Source organism: Oncorhynchus kisutch, linkage group LG3 (genome assembly GCF_002021735.2).
Source record: "Oncorhynchus kisutch isolate 150728-3 linkage group LG3, Okis_V2, whole genome shotgun sequence".
NCBI classification, from domain to species: Eukaryota; Metazoa; Chordata; class Actinopteri; order Salmoniformes; family Salmonidae; genus Oncorhynchus; species Oncorhynchus kisutch.
The window spans coordinates 72,479,957-72,496,690 of NC_034176.2; the positions used below are offsets into that span (position 1 = coordinate 72,479,957).

At 40.4% G+C, this 16,734-nt stretch overlaps 2 protein-coding genes across 5 annotated transcripts in view; both read right to left on the reverse strand.

Moving 5' to 3' along the window:
* dennd2b (DENN domain containing 2B) overlaps positions 1-11,228 on the reverse strand; it is a 74,556-nt gene extending 63,328 nt beyond the window's left edge. Inside the window, exon 1 of one of the 2 annotated variants that reach the window (XM_031813827.1) lies at positions 11,118-11,228. The gene's annotated coding sequence lies outside the window, so the exon portion shown is untranslated. Of the gene's footprint in view, positions 1-4,496; positions 4,668-11,117 lie in introns of those variants that run through there. The other variant, XM_031813819.1, reaches the window with a different exon arrangement.
* tmem9b (TMEM9 domain family, member B) lies at positions 10,040-15,864 on the reverse strand. Of its 3 annotated transcripts, none has more exons than XM_031813850.1 (6): positions 15,634-15,864; positions 15,228-15,309; positions 14,785-14,876; positions 14,327-14,435; positions 13,490-13,621; positions 10,040-13,210 (listed from the first exon to the last, which is right to left on the reverse strand). In XM_031813850.1, exons 2-6 carry the CDS (start codon positions 15,303-15,305, stop codon positions 13,055-13,057), a joined length of 567 nt encoding a protein of 188 aa, XP_031669710.1. In that variant the 5' UTR covers positions 15,306-15,309; positions 15,634-15,864; the 3' UTR covers positions 10,040-13,054. The 3 variants fall into 3 exon arrangements, with proteins under 3 accessions (XP_031669710.1, XP_031669717.1, XP_020335230.1); XM_031813857.1 differs by having other exon boundaries at positions 15,507-15,864; XM_020479641.2 differs by having other exon boundaries at positions 15,228-15,864.
* Between the last annotated feature and the right edge of the window lie 870 nt (positions 15,865-16,734).

Consider the following 16,734-nt stretch of genomic DNA (forward strand, 5'->3'; position numbering starts at 1 on the left):
GCTTCCAGAAATAGAAGCATTGTTCTAATTTTGTTCTCCAGTCTGCTACTACACCTCTGTCTCGGCCTCTCTGGCAGACATGTCCTCCCGACCATTTCTGCTGATCAGCATACTCCAAGGTTTTCAAACTACTGTTGAGCTGAGCTCACTTACAGCCATGAGCCAGCCAGGGAAAGCAGAGTAAAACCTCTGAAAACTCTTTCCAGACGTCACAACTCACCAGAGGACATGAGGAGTGTATGGGCCCATGTATCCACAGGCATTCTTTATCGTCTTCAAAATACCATTTCATTTTTCTTCCGTGCGTTCTCAGCGAGGAAAGAGGTTTTGGGACTGCTGTTGGAAATCCGACATCAGACGTGAGTCTGGAGGTTGAATTACTGGGTAAATATGGTAGAGGGGAAGGAGGAGCTACTCCAGACACTCAGTCCCTAACATAACATCATATGGTCCTCATAAACCTTTTACATGGAGGAGACACATTGGAACTGTTCATGTGGTGTATGTGCATACAGCCTGTCGTCATGGACCAAGCATGTGTTTAGGTTGAGGAGAACGACTACGAATAACGTCTCCGTTAACATGAAAGCATTATAAAAGGCCTTCCACCTGGATGAGAACTCCGTTCCTAATTAACAGTCCATACAAATCTCCTCTCTGCCTCGCTCTAACACATAGGCCGCAAGAGGCTGGCTTTTGTCTCGTTTTAACTTTCAGTGCCAGATTTTCTAAAGAATGGTCCAGTGGACATCTTTTCGTAGAGTGGGCGGCTGTTTGCTGAGCTCCATTCACCTCTTTATGGGCAGGGGCACCCCAGGTTGACACTATTCATGGCAGCTGCACACTCCCTACACAATAACCACAAGTCCCTGCCACTGTAGCTCTCTGACTCAATGTGCCAGATGGAACCAATTCTTTCAGCTGCTTACAGTTCTCTTTTATCTTCAAGGCAATACTAATGGCAGATATGCCCTTTTTGGAAAGCTGGGGAAAAGTGTTCTGGGCAACCTGGATATGAGCATGCACAGCTGTCAGAGCTGGCATGTGGAAAACAGGCTTATGTCCATTTGAGCCGCTGCAGGGAGCTGAGATGTAGGATATATGTCAATGGGCTGACTTCTGACACACAGGCTTTAACTTCCAATGAAAGAAGGAAAGGAGGACAAAACATTTTGTGTGCCTCCACTGCCTTACGACTGACTCACTGTTCTCCCTTACTCTGATATGGAAGAGGGTTAATTTATGGATCATGAATCTGAGGGATGAGAGGGGATCTGACTGAACCCTTATGACTGCCTACACTCCGTGGCCAGTTTATTAAGTGCACCACCCCATTCACGAAAACAGTTCACTCCTACTGACAGTGAGTCACGTGGCCATGGCTTGCTATACAAAGCAGGCAGACAGGAATCGAGGCATTCAGTTACTGTTCGATTTAACGTTAGATTGGGAAAAATTGATGACCTAAGCAACTTTGTGCGTGGTATGATCGTCGGTGCCAGGTGCGTCGGCTCCAGTATCTCAGAAATGGCCGGCTTCCTGGGCTTTTCGCGCACAACAGTGTCTAGGGTTTACCAATAATTGTGCAACAAACCAAAAACATCCAGTCAGCGGCAGTCCTGTGGGCGATAACAACTTGTTGATGAGAGAGGTCGAAGGGGCATGGCAAGAATCGTGCACGCTAACAGGCACGCTACAAGCAGGCAAATAACGGTGCAGTACAACAGTGGTGTGCAGAACGGCATCTCGGAATGAACAACTCGTCAGTCCTTGTCACAGATAGGCTATTGCAGCAGACGACCACACCGGGTTCCACTCCTATCATCTAAAAACAAGAAGAAGCGGCTCCAGTGGGCACACAATCACCACCAATGGACAATTAATGAGTGGAAAAACATTGCCATGTCCGATGAATCCGGATTCAAGTTGCGTCATGCTGATGGCAGAGTCAGGATTTGGCGTAAGCAGCATGAGTCCATGGCCCCATCCTGCCTGGTGTCAACAGTACAGGCTGTTGGTGGTGGTGTAATGGTGTGGGGAATGTTTTCCTAGGACACGTTAGGTCCCTTGATACCAATTGAGCAATGTTTCCATGCCCTGGTGAATTCAGGCTGTTCTGGAGGCAAAGGGGGTCCGACCCAGTACTAGATACCTAATAAACTGGCCACTGAGTGTATATTCTATGTAAAAGATGGATGGATTACAGAAATGTGTAAGGTGAGCTATCAAAGGAGAAGCAGAGAAAATACATCTGAATATCATTCCTGTTAAGGCACCTTTGCATGATCAAAACAGGAAGATATAATGTATAGTAAGGCAAATGGTATGTAATCCAGGGTGAGATAGTGACTACACATCAAGGTGGAGCCTGAGTGCCAGCCTCCCAGCACTTACTTCTGGTCACAGGCAGTTTAACTTACCAATAGCCTTTACATGGCAAGTGAGCCTAAAAGAATGCCATGCCCAAACCATTTTGAATATGCCTTGGACAGGTTTAAGAATGCCTATGAAAGGTTGTGCAAACACTCCGTATTTGTAATGCCAAACTCCAAAGAGAGAATGAGATTGGTGATATTTGAAAAGGATAGCATTCCCCATCTGCTTAAACAGAGGGAGTAGATTGCACTACACCCAAAAGTAAATCAAAGGTCTCCGTCATTCAAAACAAAAACAAGAATTAAAAGGAAGTGACATCCTACTGTACAGGATCTTAGTTAAAAAGGCTGGGTGGTGAGCAGAAAGGATAACACAGAATACCTGTGAATCAGTGTCAATACTAGGCTTTATTGTAGTACTACTGATATTAATTACTGCATTGTTGGGAAAGAGCTTGCAAGAAAAGGCTTTTCACTGTACTTGTGCACTTGACAATAAAAATGTTAAACTCAAATCACTCCATAATGTGTATTGTGCGACAATTTATGCCAAGTTACGAGCTAAGCTTAGCTACATGACTACCTAGGATCCATACACTGGTTGAACTACCACGCTTCCATTCCAAAACCATAGATGGCCCTATGTCTTGCCATCTTTATTCCTGCTATGGGCCTAAAAGGCAAATGGCTGAGATGAAATGGAGTAGAAAAGGGAGGACCGGGAGGAAGATGCGGCACATTGAAGGCACTGCATAAAAGTGATGGACCATTAACCTTTAACAAGGCTAAGAAAAAAGAACTGACACAACTTTTGACACTTGTGGGGCAGACTTGTGGCTGGATTATCCATTGCTGCATGTATAGCCTAAACCCAGTCAAATTATGGTTTAACTGTGACATCCAATACAGTCATTCTCTGTGGGCTATATTCCACTCAGATCCTGTTCACAGTCTATCACATGGTTTCCCCATGAATCTTAAACCGCTGAGGGAACAACACAGATCTACAACTTATCATCAAAGTTGGCAAACTGACATTGAATTCCAACAGCTTTAACAGGATAGTGATCATTATATGGCTTATAGGCTAATAGTATGCCAAGCATGCCATTTAGATGGCAGTAAATAAAATGGAAATAGGCACCCTAAAGCTGTGTGGCTCCACTAGACATTTTTCTATTATGGGTGATGTGTGGGCACTGGGCATAGCAGCATACATATAGCCTACCAGTCTTACCCAATAATGGTATCATACACATTGACTGATAATGCCGGCCTAAAAAGCATCTGGTGACATCCCACCCTCGCTCCTGTTATGCAAGCCCTGGCCAGAGAACAGAGGGGCCTCCCAATCTTGCTGCTGACAATCCAGTCCAGTGAGAAGGAAAGGTCATTGTTAGATATGCACAATAGACAGTCTGTTCGGGAAATGTTCAAGAAAAAGAGCTTGCAGCTGCAGCGTCTGCCTAGTTGCAGTGATAGTGATAGCAGGAGATCCCCCTGGAAAGAAAAGCTCTGGAAAAAACTTCATCTAACAGAGAGAAAAAATATAATCCACATTAGAGGACATAATAGGCTATGATTATGGATATTCTCACTCAACAGCATTAGTAAATCTGAGGCGGATGCAATCTCAGAACGTTTATTATCCGTAGCTCTCAAGAACCCAATGAGGCCCAAGTGAGTTTACAGTTGACCCTCTTTTGAATTGAATAAATTATCTCGTGCTCCACAATGTAAACTTTAGTTTGGCATAATTTATTTAGCCTCAACTCACTCAGTCCGATTTAATGAAATTGTTTTGTCATTCACATAATCTACTTGAAAGAGCTCAAGTGGGGATGTAACGCTAACAACAAGGATAGCGTTACATCCCCAAAACTGTTGTTACCAAATACGGTAAAATTACTAAAATCACTTCAGCGAAAAATGTATTGTATGCTATACTTTAGGTTTGTCAATTGATACAGTCGCATATAACCACGAGATGAATTTGCGCTTTCCGAACTCTCTACAGCATTCGGATACTTTTGCTGCAACTAGCTATATGCTCGTTAACCCTTTATAAACTATCCCCAATCATGTAAAAAAAATAAAAATTCAAATGGCGACCGGCTTTACCTCAGAGTAGCGCCTCATTTCCACAGACATTTTTACCCCCAAAAATGCCAGCAAATATCAATCCCGTTAGATAAATTGTAGCAAAAAAATAAAACGTTTTGCCGGATAGCTGCAGCTTTCCCACTGAACTGAGAGTCATGTCTTTCCAACCAAATCCCTCCCTCCTTGAGACCTCTGGAGAGGCGAGGGCTGGACTAGTTTCCATGGAGATGGGTTGTTTGCCCCCCACTTCAATGGATCTGGCCCCTTTCCTCTATCCCACACACAAGCTTGCATCAGTTCTTTGTCTATTAAACAGTATTTTTCATAGGAATGACCAAGAGAGTCAGATAGGCTCTGGAATTATCCTCAGGACATCATTATCATGTGGTCCACATTCCATTTGTATGTTTTTGACACTCTCTTCCTAGCCTTCTAACAGCATATAAAGAGAGTGACAGTTGGGAGTGCACAAGACAACGCTAGAGTGGTCTCAAATACACACATGCCAGAGGGGTAAGAAAGTCTTCGAGTTGAAAACTAAAGTCAACAAGTGACTATTACAACATATAAAGTGGACAGCATGATGAGCCAGTACCGTATATTTCCACGTTTGGAGAGAGAGATTTATTCATCAATAACAGCTACGAGATAACACTATGTTTAGTTCTGGAATTAATAACTACTCAACTCAGCGTGGATATTCTCTCAGGGAAACAATTAGAGAAGATTTCTGTGTAATTGTATGGTTTTGCTGTATCCAACTACTTATAACACAAACTTGCAAAATCACAATGTAACAAGAACATAATTAATAGGCCTACACACACGTTTCAACTACAGAATGGTACTCAGAGATGCAGAATGAATCCGCTATTCATCCAGGAGATAGATAAAATGTCAAAACACATCTCAGAAGATAAAGTCAAGGTTGAACCTTTGAAGACCTGTGTCAATTAGTGAAATTGTGTCATTTTGAACAGCCTCAAGGGCTTGGTGATGAGGCTATCTCCAGAGGGAAGGGTTTGTCAAAGACATCATTTCAGGTCAAACTGAATGACGAACACACAGTTAATGATTTGGAAGACAGATGCCATGATTAGTCCAAACCAATTAACATAATACTTAATACATAATACAAAAAACAAGTTAACAAAACACTTATTTTACAAAACTATTAACAAGATCCATTAAATGTTTTTTTGACATTATATGTAATTATACTAGGACATTATACTGGTTGGAGACATACCCATAGTAATAATTCAGATATTCAAAACAGTGAACACATGTTCACTGAGGACAGTTACCAGAATCCATGTACATATTAGCAGATGTGATTCCTTGTTGTTGGACTGCAGTGTGGATCCTGTCGCTCTGTATTTGGTTTATATAAGATGGCTCTAGACAGGCTTAAACCTCATGCTCTGCTTTCCCAACATTAAGCCTCCCAGAGCACACATGCATGTTGAGAAACAACACTGCAGACTGAGTCCAGACTAAACAATACCCAAGAGGGAGGATGCCTGCTATGAAGATCACCATACCCAAAGTTGTGTCTGTTTTTCGCTTTCTTAAGTGTAGGTTAACTCCAAGCAAAACAGCCTTTTTAACAATCATTGTTGTAATTGTTGAGGTTTTCGTTCTTTGTCATCAAAGAAAAATTTGGTCGGTAAACAATATGTGTATAGACCGTAAACAGTATGTGCCCCATCTTTACGCTACTGATTTCTGAAACATTTTTGATGCACTTAAGAAAAACAGGAAAAAATACAAACAAGCCACATGAATTCAAAGTATTGGAAACATGCATGAGTCAACACTCGAGTCCACTCAACCTTGTTCTGGTTAAGGGAACAGCTATTGAGCCACAGCAGAATTTGAAAAAGAACTGAACATTTCTATCCAAAAGAATTGGCACGAAGTCTACAATCAAGAATCAATGTCCCCTTTCACAGGAAAGGATGCAGAAGACTGAAAATGGTCATTATAAAGCCTGTCTTTCATATCTACTCTATAATGAAATGCCTAATCATCACAAACAAATGTCAGTTTACAGCCAATTCTCTCATCAAACCCTCTGAGCATCAGCAGTAGAAACATAGATGGGGGAGAGATCAAATCTAAAGCCATTCCACTGGGCACAGACATCAGTTCAATATCTAGTTTCGATTTACATTTGGTTGAGTTGTCAACTAATGTGAATTCTGCATGAAATCAACAAAAACAATGGTGCCATGTCATTAGATTTAGGTTAAAAGTTGGGTGAAAAATAGACGGAATTCACTTACACTGATTACTTTTTTCAAATCCAAATTTTGTTGAAATTATGTGGAAACAACGTTGATTCAAAATGTGGAGTCAATCTACCTGTCATGAATAGAATCCACACCATATTTCTACCAAGTCTCCAACTACAGTATGTATCATATATTTTACTCACAGTATGCACTATTTCATACAGTCCCCCCCCCCCCCCCCCCGGAGCATCCTTTCATTCTACTGACTGAGGAACGGAGGAAGTCGTAAGATGCAGACATCCGACTCATGTCCCATAACGTCTCCAGGAAGTCCACAGCTATGTCAGTATGTCGTTTTACTCTGAGATCTAACTATACTGAACAAAAATATAAACGCAACATGTAAAAATTCCTACGATTTTACTGAGTTACAGTTCATATAAAGAAATCAGTCAATTGAAATACATTCATTAGGCCCTAATCTATGGATTTCACATGACTGGGAATACAGATATGCATTTGTTGGTCACAGATACCTTTAAAAACAAATGGGCCTCAGGATCTCATCACGGTATCTATGTGCATTCAAGTTGCCATCGATAAAATGCAATTGTGTTCGTTGTCCGTGACTTATGCCTGCCCATACCATAACCCCACCACCACCACTGGGCACTCTGTTCATAACGTAGACATCAGCAAACCGCTCGCTCACACGACGCCATACACGTGGTCTGTGGTTGTGAGGCCAGTTGGATGTACTGCCAAATTATCTTAAATGATGTTGAAGGTGGCTTATGATAAAGAAATTAACATTACATTATTTGGCAACAGCTCGTGTAGACATTCCTGCAGTCAGCCTTCAAAATTGCATGCTCCGTCAAAACATGAGACATCTATGACATTGACTTTGTGTGACAAAACTGCACATTTTTGAGTGGCCTTTTATTGTCCCTAGCACAAGGTGCACCTGTGTAATGATCATGCTGTTTAATCAGATTTTTGATATGCCACACCTGTCAGATGGATGGATTATCTTGGCAAAAGGAGAAATGCTCACTAACAGGGATTTAAGAGAAATAAGCTTTTTGTGTGTATGGAACATTTCTGGGATCTTTTATTTCAGCTCATGAAACATGGGACCAACACATTACACATTGCATTTATATTTTTGTTCAGTGTAGTTGTCTCTCAGACATGTCAAAGCCTCATAAAGTATAACGAGTGCTGAGTGGACTCTGACAGCTTTGTGCTTCAAATTAGCATAGGTACTAGTGCTGTTTCATACTGGGAAAGGCTGGCTCCAGTAGCATGGATGCACAACGAAGAACAACCCTCCTGGAATCCGCTGTGGTGTTGAGAAGTCTTGTCTTCAGGGTTTCTTCTGTACAATGTAAGCAATACATTACGCTGCTTCTCTGTCAGTGTAACATGAGAAAATCATATACAGTCCAATCCTAAATAAGCACTACTTAAAGAGAGACTGTTATTGTTGGTATAGGGCTACTTTCACAAAAGAATGCAACCTTTTTCAATGCTCCGGCTCAGGAATTTGTCCACACAGTTTTGATGGCATAAATCTGTTTTAAAATCATCTCCCTGAGGTCTACAACTCTCCACCTTTTACACCTGCTAAAGCCATTCAGGCAAAGGGAAAAAACATATGACCAGGCCAGTGTTTTTTGGACCCATCACAGGTCCAATGTACCTTGCGTAGGATCCATCAGTCATGTTCAGTGAATCCACAAAAGCCTCAGAAATTTGACAGTAAACCTCTCCAGTACACTGTTGAGCTTTCACCACACCCTTACCACAAAATATTCCTGTGAGAGCCTCTCCTCCGGCATCTGGAGATTTTAAATAGCCAAGGGCCAGCGGGTCAAGGGAGCTATGGAAATGAGGATGGGCCAGTCGCATACGAAAGCCTCCAAGCAGCCAAACAGCATAGGGTCTGATTGAATCGCAAGTCTAAACTGCTTGTTTTAACATAAAGATGTTTTTTTTAGGAACGACATATTCAATTTCAAGACAGGTCATGAGGCACCAGCAGTCGAGTCCTCTCATGTTGATGATGTCTCTCCAATACTACTGCCCTAAGGCCTACAGCAATGAAGAGAGATGACAAGTCTCACACTATAAATACTTCCTCTCCACCTAAAGTACCAATTTGCATCAAAATAAACTTCAGGGCCTGTAGACTTTTCAGTGGTTCATCTAGTATCATAAGGTAATCGTATCCATCTTATTTTATCCCTTAGCATCATAGGGCAATAATATGATTTGATCTCATTCTGTTGCTGAGAAATATCTCAAAATGGACAAAAAGCCGAACTTTTTGTTGTCACAAGGAAAGCTACTAGAGGCATATAAACTATTATGTGTGTGTGAGTGTTTGTTATGCATACTTGTAATAGGTGCTACAGCCTCAGGCATCACTATGGCCCCTTTTGACTGTTCTCTCCATATGGAGTCCATTTGGAATCTGTGACCCATGGAGAACGCTGTTACCAAAGGCTGCCATGAGACTTTTAAAAGATCTGCCACTGCTGTCCCCATGTACAAATAATACACATCTCCACAGATCTAAAGTTACTACCGCACATGGGATTTATTTTTAATTTTTAATAAACACCCGCCTATGTTTTGCAGCACTGTTGAAATTGGGCAAACACTTTAGGACTTGATCCTGTGCCGTATTTGTTATCAGGGAGGAAATTGGCAGCCTCCAATCACATTAGTCTTCATCCTGATTAGTTCAATGTGTTAATGGTATTATAGCTGTCAGCCTCACATACTGAAAGTAGAGGAATGTCCTGCACATTGTCTTAATTCTTGCTCCAGATGCTTTCTTAAAGGCCCAGTGCAGTCAACATTTTGTTAAATCTGTGTTTTGTATCATGTTGTATAACAGCTGATGAAACTAATACTGCAAAATTGTGAAAACATTTGATCAGTGTTATTTCCTGATAATTGGTGCTTGAATATACAATCTACACAGGACCTTCTAATCAGCCTGTTTGCATGGGCGAGAGTTTTGGCTTACATGTGTCATCACCAGGCGGTAAATTGCTTAATAATAGACCAATAACAAAGAGAGTTCCAAACCTCTCTGCCAATAACAGCTAGTTTTAAGTTTTACCCTCCCCACTCAGACCACTCCCAGACAGTCCAAGCAAAAACTAGCTCGATAATTTTTTTGCTAAAAAGTATTTTTGCCCATTTTAATGAAAAAATATTACAGTAAGTTACTTAATTGTTACTCAGAAATTATTTGATATTGATATAAAAACGGCTCCATTGGGCCTTTAAGAATTACAGGATAAACACAAGCATGGAAGTATTTATTCTCCCTTATGAAAGAGATTTCTATTCTGAGAATGGGCCCCTCCTTAACCACAGTATTTACTCAAGAGATGTCTAATAATTCATATTCTAAACATCGGAAATCATTGTACTGTTATAGACAGGAATAAATCATACCAAATAGCCCATCATCAATTTCAAGCACAGGGAGTAACTGCTCTGCAAGGACCTACCTATACACTCTATTATCTTGCATTTCAGTGGCATTGAAAGGTTTTTCCAGACAGCAGCCATAATGTTAGTCTGACCATGGTCAGACTAACCTTGGGAAGGTTCTGACTGAAGCTTCTCCTGGAGGGATGCAGCCTCTATGAGCCTTGAAACGATTCCCACTGTCTGACACTGAGACACTGAAGGGTTGGATTGAGGAGACAGACCCTCTCCGTCTGTCATTAACCAAAGAGGGACAGATAAGAGCCTGGCCCTTAAAACACAGGATGGGTCCTATTAAAAGGAAGTACCTTGGAGTATTTTTTTGTTTGGACATGCAATAATTCAGTTTGAAAGAGTTTCAGGTGAAAGAGTAGTTCTAATACTTTTACTTTCGTCCAGAAGCCTGCATTCCCTCAGGCATGAAGCAACATTTTAATACTTCAATAAAAGCATACTGCAAAGAAAGAAAAAAAATTCACCCAAATTGACTGATATTCAAATGGTAAGAATGGTACAAAAGATTCATATATTATTATTTCAGTTAAGATGCCAGATTGGGTACTTAGGGTAGTTCCTATAAAAAGCCTAAGGCGCCCCCTAGTTTATGTTCACAGTACAGCACTTGATTTTGAGGTTACTGTATTGAATAAAACAATTTTGGGGAAACTGTTGATGGTCGTAGGTTATTAATTCAAACCAGCAAGTCATTCACGTAAAAAATGTCAACCTTTTTTGTGGTAATTTTTTATGATGTTCTGCATTATTGCCCACGCAAGTTTCATAAAACAGAAAATGCATGAATCAGTTTTATAAAACAGTTAATGCATTATATTAAGTTAAAACTACAATATATGGGTTTACTTTATGAATAAATTAAAACGATCCTTACCTTATCTTTTATACACTTATTGGAGTATTTTTCAACAATCCATTCTTTGACAACGCAAATGTAGCTCTCTTGCCGAGTATCCTTAAATCTGAATTTTCTGCACCGAGTGTAGCCTACTTTTTTTCGGGATAACGGACTGCATGCATACAAAAAAATAAAAGGGGAGAGAACAGGAAACGATGACGGCAGCTCTGCAAAAGTCATTGAAAAGTAAATAAATGATCACTATTGTCTTGTATGATATCAACATACTGTCATTAGAGATCAATTTTATTTGCAAATTTATCCTGTAATTTTACTCCGTGTTCTATTGTTCAATGGTGAATTTGCGAAATAGATTATTTTCGTTCAGATTTCGTGTCCTCTGGGCTATATTATGAACGATGGATTTTAAATGCATTAATATAATTTAAATCCATTGGTTATTGAAATTTCTCATCAGTTGTAGCATTGATGTTTATCGCCCTATGCATATAGCAAAGCCCCGTACTAAAATGATCATATTGATAGAACTCCTAAGGTAGAGTACCTGCCATTTTGTGCGCCTATCAATGTCTGCATTAGTGCAATATGTTTTTTTGCGCCTATCAATGCGATCATCAATTTTGGCTAATGTATTTGACCCTTTATATTGAAGCACGACTCCTGGAGGATGGTCTAGGAATTTGACATTGTCAGCATTGAACAAAAGCATTATAAATATTACAGAAATGTATTTCAAATGTGATGTTATCACAGATAAGAGTTAACACTTTCATTAGGTCACCCAATAGTAGCATTTTCTACCCACTTTACAACCACCCTAGCTATCCCAAATGATCATTAAATAATGTTTTTCATCAGTGTAAAAGACAGATGGTGGCATCAATACTGTCTAACAAAAGACAATGACAGTTATTTAAAGTTTGAATAAAGGAGGATCTCATTCATGTATGATTCATGTCAAATGTATCTAAATGGAGAGGAGAAGAAGCTGAAAACAAAACAAGCAAGGTGCAGAGATGGTGTACATCTACTCTAGACAGTGACAGCTGAGGGCTCTGACTACAGTAACACACATATATTCAAAGGAGAGGACTAATGTTTACATTAAATGTACCATCAGATGATAACTGTCATTAACTGTCAAAATGTCTCCCAATTGCTACATTATACTTAGCCTTACAGGAGAACATGATACAGGAGTGTTCACACCACAAAATGCATACATCTGTACATCAACTGTTGTTTAGGGTAAAAGGTTGTAAATAAGTTTATACATCACTTCTTAAAAACATGCTTTTTGACAAGAGACTGATGTTACACATTTTTACTGTTTCCAACTCATTCCCATCTTCTGTAGTTTAGGAAGCAGATGTTACATTTATTGTAGATGTTTTCATTAGTTTGAGTGATTAATTTTGGTATGATATTTTTTGTTTGTTATTTACTCTACCCTCAAATGACTTGGCCAACATTACTGTTATCAGAAGCTACCAATATTACTGTAAAAGAATGCACTGTCACCCATTGTTTCTACTTTATCAGAAGCCAAATATCATCATCAGCTTGTGCAAAATGGCACGTATCATCGATTTGGGGGGGGGGGGGGGGGGGGGGCAACAAACTAACATCTAACTTTCTATTAATATTATTAAATCAGAAAGTATACTAAGTCATACAGACACTAGCATCATCTTAAGCCAAAGGTCTCAAATGCAACGCCCCATTTCAATCTACTGATGCAGAGACCCTTTACGATCACCTCCTGAATACATAGAGCTATATGATCACATTTCATGAAATACAGGTCCAGTTGAGGAACAAAACACCAATAACGATGAAGCTCAGAAGTTAGGGAAAGAATCAGACAAAATAGAAAAGAAAAAAAAGGGGGACCACCCAGTCACAGTAACATTTTTTGCTTCACCCCGGGTTTTTGTTTCCTGGGGATGGGTTTAGCTGAGCACCACGTGGCGGTCAAACACAGACTTCCTCTGTTCCTGGACCTGCCTCCGCCAGCGCTGCTGAGCGTGCTCCACTTTGTTCAGCATGTTGGGGCGAGAGGCCGAATGAGACAATACGTTGTGGGCGTTGGCGAAAGGCTGCTGGTCCTGAACCCAAAGAGAAACAGACATTACATTGAGGAGGGCAGTGAAATTGTGACAAGCTAGAGTTTACCTTTTTTTAGAAACATTTCCAAACATAATTCTCTACGAGCTATTCATCAAATTTACAGCATGAAAGAAATCTGAAAACATCACCACATACATTGCCCCAACAAGTCACACAATACGAGATCCACAATCAAACAACAAAAATGTCACGGCTACAACAACTGCTTTGACTTAAAGGGCACCACTATAGTTGGGATGGGCAACATGCACACATACTCCGACATCATCATCATTCTGAAGCTGTGAGTGTCCAAAGAGCCTCCTCTTCAGCATGGGCTCCAGCAGGGTCAGGTACACCATGTAGAGGAACAGCAGGCCCAGGATGGACAGGTAGATTATGATAGTCACCTGGAACACAGTGGACACAAATCAAATTAACATTTTATTTGTCACGTGCCAAATACAACAGGTAGACCTCACCATGAAATGCTTACTTACGAGCACTTAACCAACAATGCAGTTCAAGAAATGGAGTTAATAAAATATTTACTAAATCAAAAAGTTACATGTACATGACAATAACGAGGCTATATACAGGGGGTACCGAGTCAATGTGCAGGGGGACAGGTTAGTCGAGGTAATTTGTAAAATGACTATGCATAGATAATAAACAGTCAGTAGCAGCAGTGGAAAAACAAAGGGTGGGGTCAATGTAAATAGCCCGGATGGCCATTTGATTAGTTGTTCAGCAGTCAAACTCATTAACCCATTAGGCCTTGGCTGCCTGCAACCCATTGACTCCATTTCAGCTACGCAATAATAGACAAGAGTTGACTGGTTAGTAGCAGAGCACATGTGCCGATGCTATCCCACTTGGGCAACATCGTTGCGATATCCCATCGCCAAAATCGTAATGTCTCCTGTGTGTCAGGAACATTGAATAAAATTATATTTGAACCTACTTTGCCTGTTGTCCTTCTGCCGTTGGCAATTTAAGCAAAAATATCCACATGCAAGTATGAAGAATAATCTCCTCTCTGCTTTACCACATGACATGTCAGGATAGTAACGGCACATGTGCGGCTAGCTGGTCGGTAGATTTCCCAGATTTACCTTGATAGTTCCAGAACTCCTCTCCTCATATTTGCATTCACAACGCAGACAGTACGCCTCTACATCCTTTCCATCAACTGGCATTGGCTCCACAACATGAAGGCAGTTACTGAAAACAAATATACATTTAAATCAAAATGTCTTTGAAAGCACAGTGAGGTTTAAGTCTGTAACAGTTCTCCAAATATGATTTGAGATCATTCATATGACAGTGTAAAATTACAGTTAGCCTACCCATACATTCACCACACCTCAGACAGTGGTCACATTCCACTGCATGCATCAACCAAATGGTTGCATGCCACATCATAGACTGTCATCGATTGGTATAACATATAGTGTGGTTAGCAGATAGGTAATATACCCATCCAGGCGATGTAAGATCTGGCAACGTCTAACCAGTGGAACGCGACCGGTATGTAATCATCTTTAAATGACATCATGACAACACAACATACCAATCCTTTAGAGATACATTTTGTTTGTAGATCTGTCCATCGATGTCTCTGTATGGTGGGCAGGTACATTTACACCGGATATCCTCTGAATTCTATGGGAAAAGGAGGGGAAAATGTTCAGGCTGTGATATCAGAGAACATGTAATGCCATATATGGTGATATAAATAGCTGCCTGCCTTCTAAAATAAGCTTACACAGCCAGTGGAATAATCATATTTACTGTAACTGTACAGAGCAGGTTACCAGCTAGCTAGTTAGCTAACTTATCCATTGACTGTCGTCACAAGAAAGGACCTACTAGCCTGACCAATATTTGGCTAGCTAGCTAACTACAGTAACTAGCCAGCTGCTGCCTCAACACCTAGCATTAAACAATGTCAATATAAATTGTTTTTATGCATTTAAAGCAGATGATAGTCATGTGAACAACAACAGAGCCTACCTTCGCATCCGTCGTCTGTGTTGACATCAATAACAAACCAACAAGAGAGAGCAGCTTGAAGGCAACGCTCGACCTCATTTTTCTATGTTGAAGTACCAGAATGAATACAAGCTATTAAGAAACTGGAGAAACGATATACTGAAATCAAATACACGTTTTTTTATAACTGACAACAATTATTCTGCTAGCATCAAACATTTCCTTCGACTGATCAGCTGACATCTCTTCCTGTGCGCGTAAATAGCATTCCCCAGGTAAACAGCTTGTCGGAACAAAAACCTATAGCGATGATGGCCTTTTTTTGAGGGTCCTTGCTATCCGGAATCCTTGGGACGTGCATACCCCTCTTAGATTATCTCATAGAACAAAGCGTATAAAATATCCTAAACCTGCGTTTACAATATACCTTTTTTGGCGTTTATCCAAAAACCATACGACGAACCATGGCGAAGTTAGAGCCTACAAAAAGACGCCATTACTATTTATCTTTATAAAGTTAATCTTTTAAAAGGTTATGGCAGAGAGCCGGGGCGTCAGGTAGCCTAGTGGTACGAGTGCTGGACTAGCAACCGAAAGATAGCAAGATCGAATATCCGAGCTGCCCTTTTAAAATGTTAACTTTATAAAGATAAATGTAATGGCGTCTTTTTGTAGGCTCTAACTCCGCCATGGTTCGTCGTGTGATTTTGGATAAACGCCGAAAAATACAAGGCAGTTAACCCACTGTTCCTAGGCCGTCATTGAAAATAAGAATTTGTTCTTTACTGACTTGTCTAGTTAAATAAAGGTAAGATTTGACCGGATGTATAAACGTGAAGCATCCGCTTGGCGTTTCCACTCACTACCAAATATGGAAGCCCTCTGGCCGGCAGTGGAAAATATGGATTTTGTGTTCCCAAACTAAAAATATGTTATGCAGACTTTACCCATTGCCAAAGTTGTAAGAAACCGCGTTTATGAGTGCAAAGTCGAATTGAGTTATTGCACACGCACGTTCCCTAACGGAAATATGCAGAGGCCAATAGGATCTCCCTAACTCGTGCTTGGCTATGCTCAACTCCTTGCTTGTTCTCCCCACTATTACTTATTTGTTATTTGTTCCGATTGGAAACGACAGGCTGTGGCATTGGTTTAGTTATGCAAATCTTTGGTACGGGTTAGGGTAGCATCATCGCGAACCAGGCTTCCCGTATGGCAACGCGAGACTATGGTCAATTTAGGGTAGGGTCATCCCAAGGACGCCTGATAGCATTAACACTTCTGTTTTCTTAGTGTCTGATTTCCCAATGCCTCTGATACAGTGCTGAAAATATAATCAATGTGAATTTTAAGTAATTACAATAGGTGACAGTGTGGCAGGCAATTGTTTGTTTAATTCAAGAGCAAAAACAATTATAACTAATGTAACACAATAACTTATGTTATAGAGCCTATATAAAAAACGACATAATTAATGTATTATTTGGATTTGGACATTGTTGCTTATATTGAAAATAGCATTTCAGAA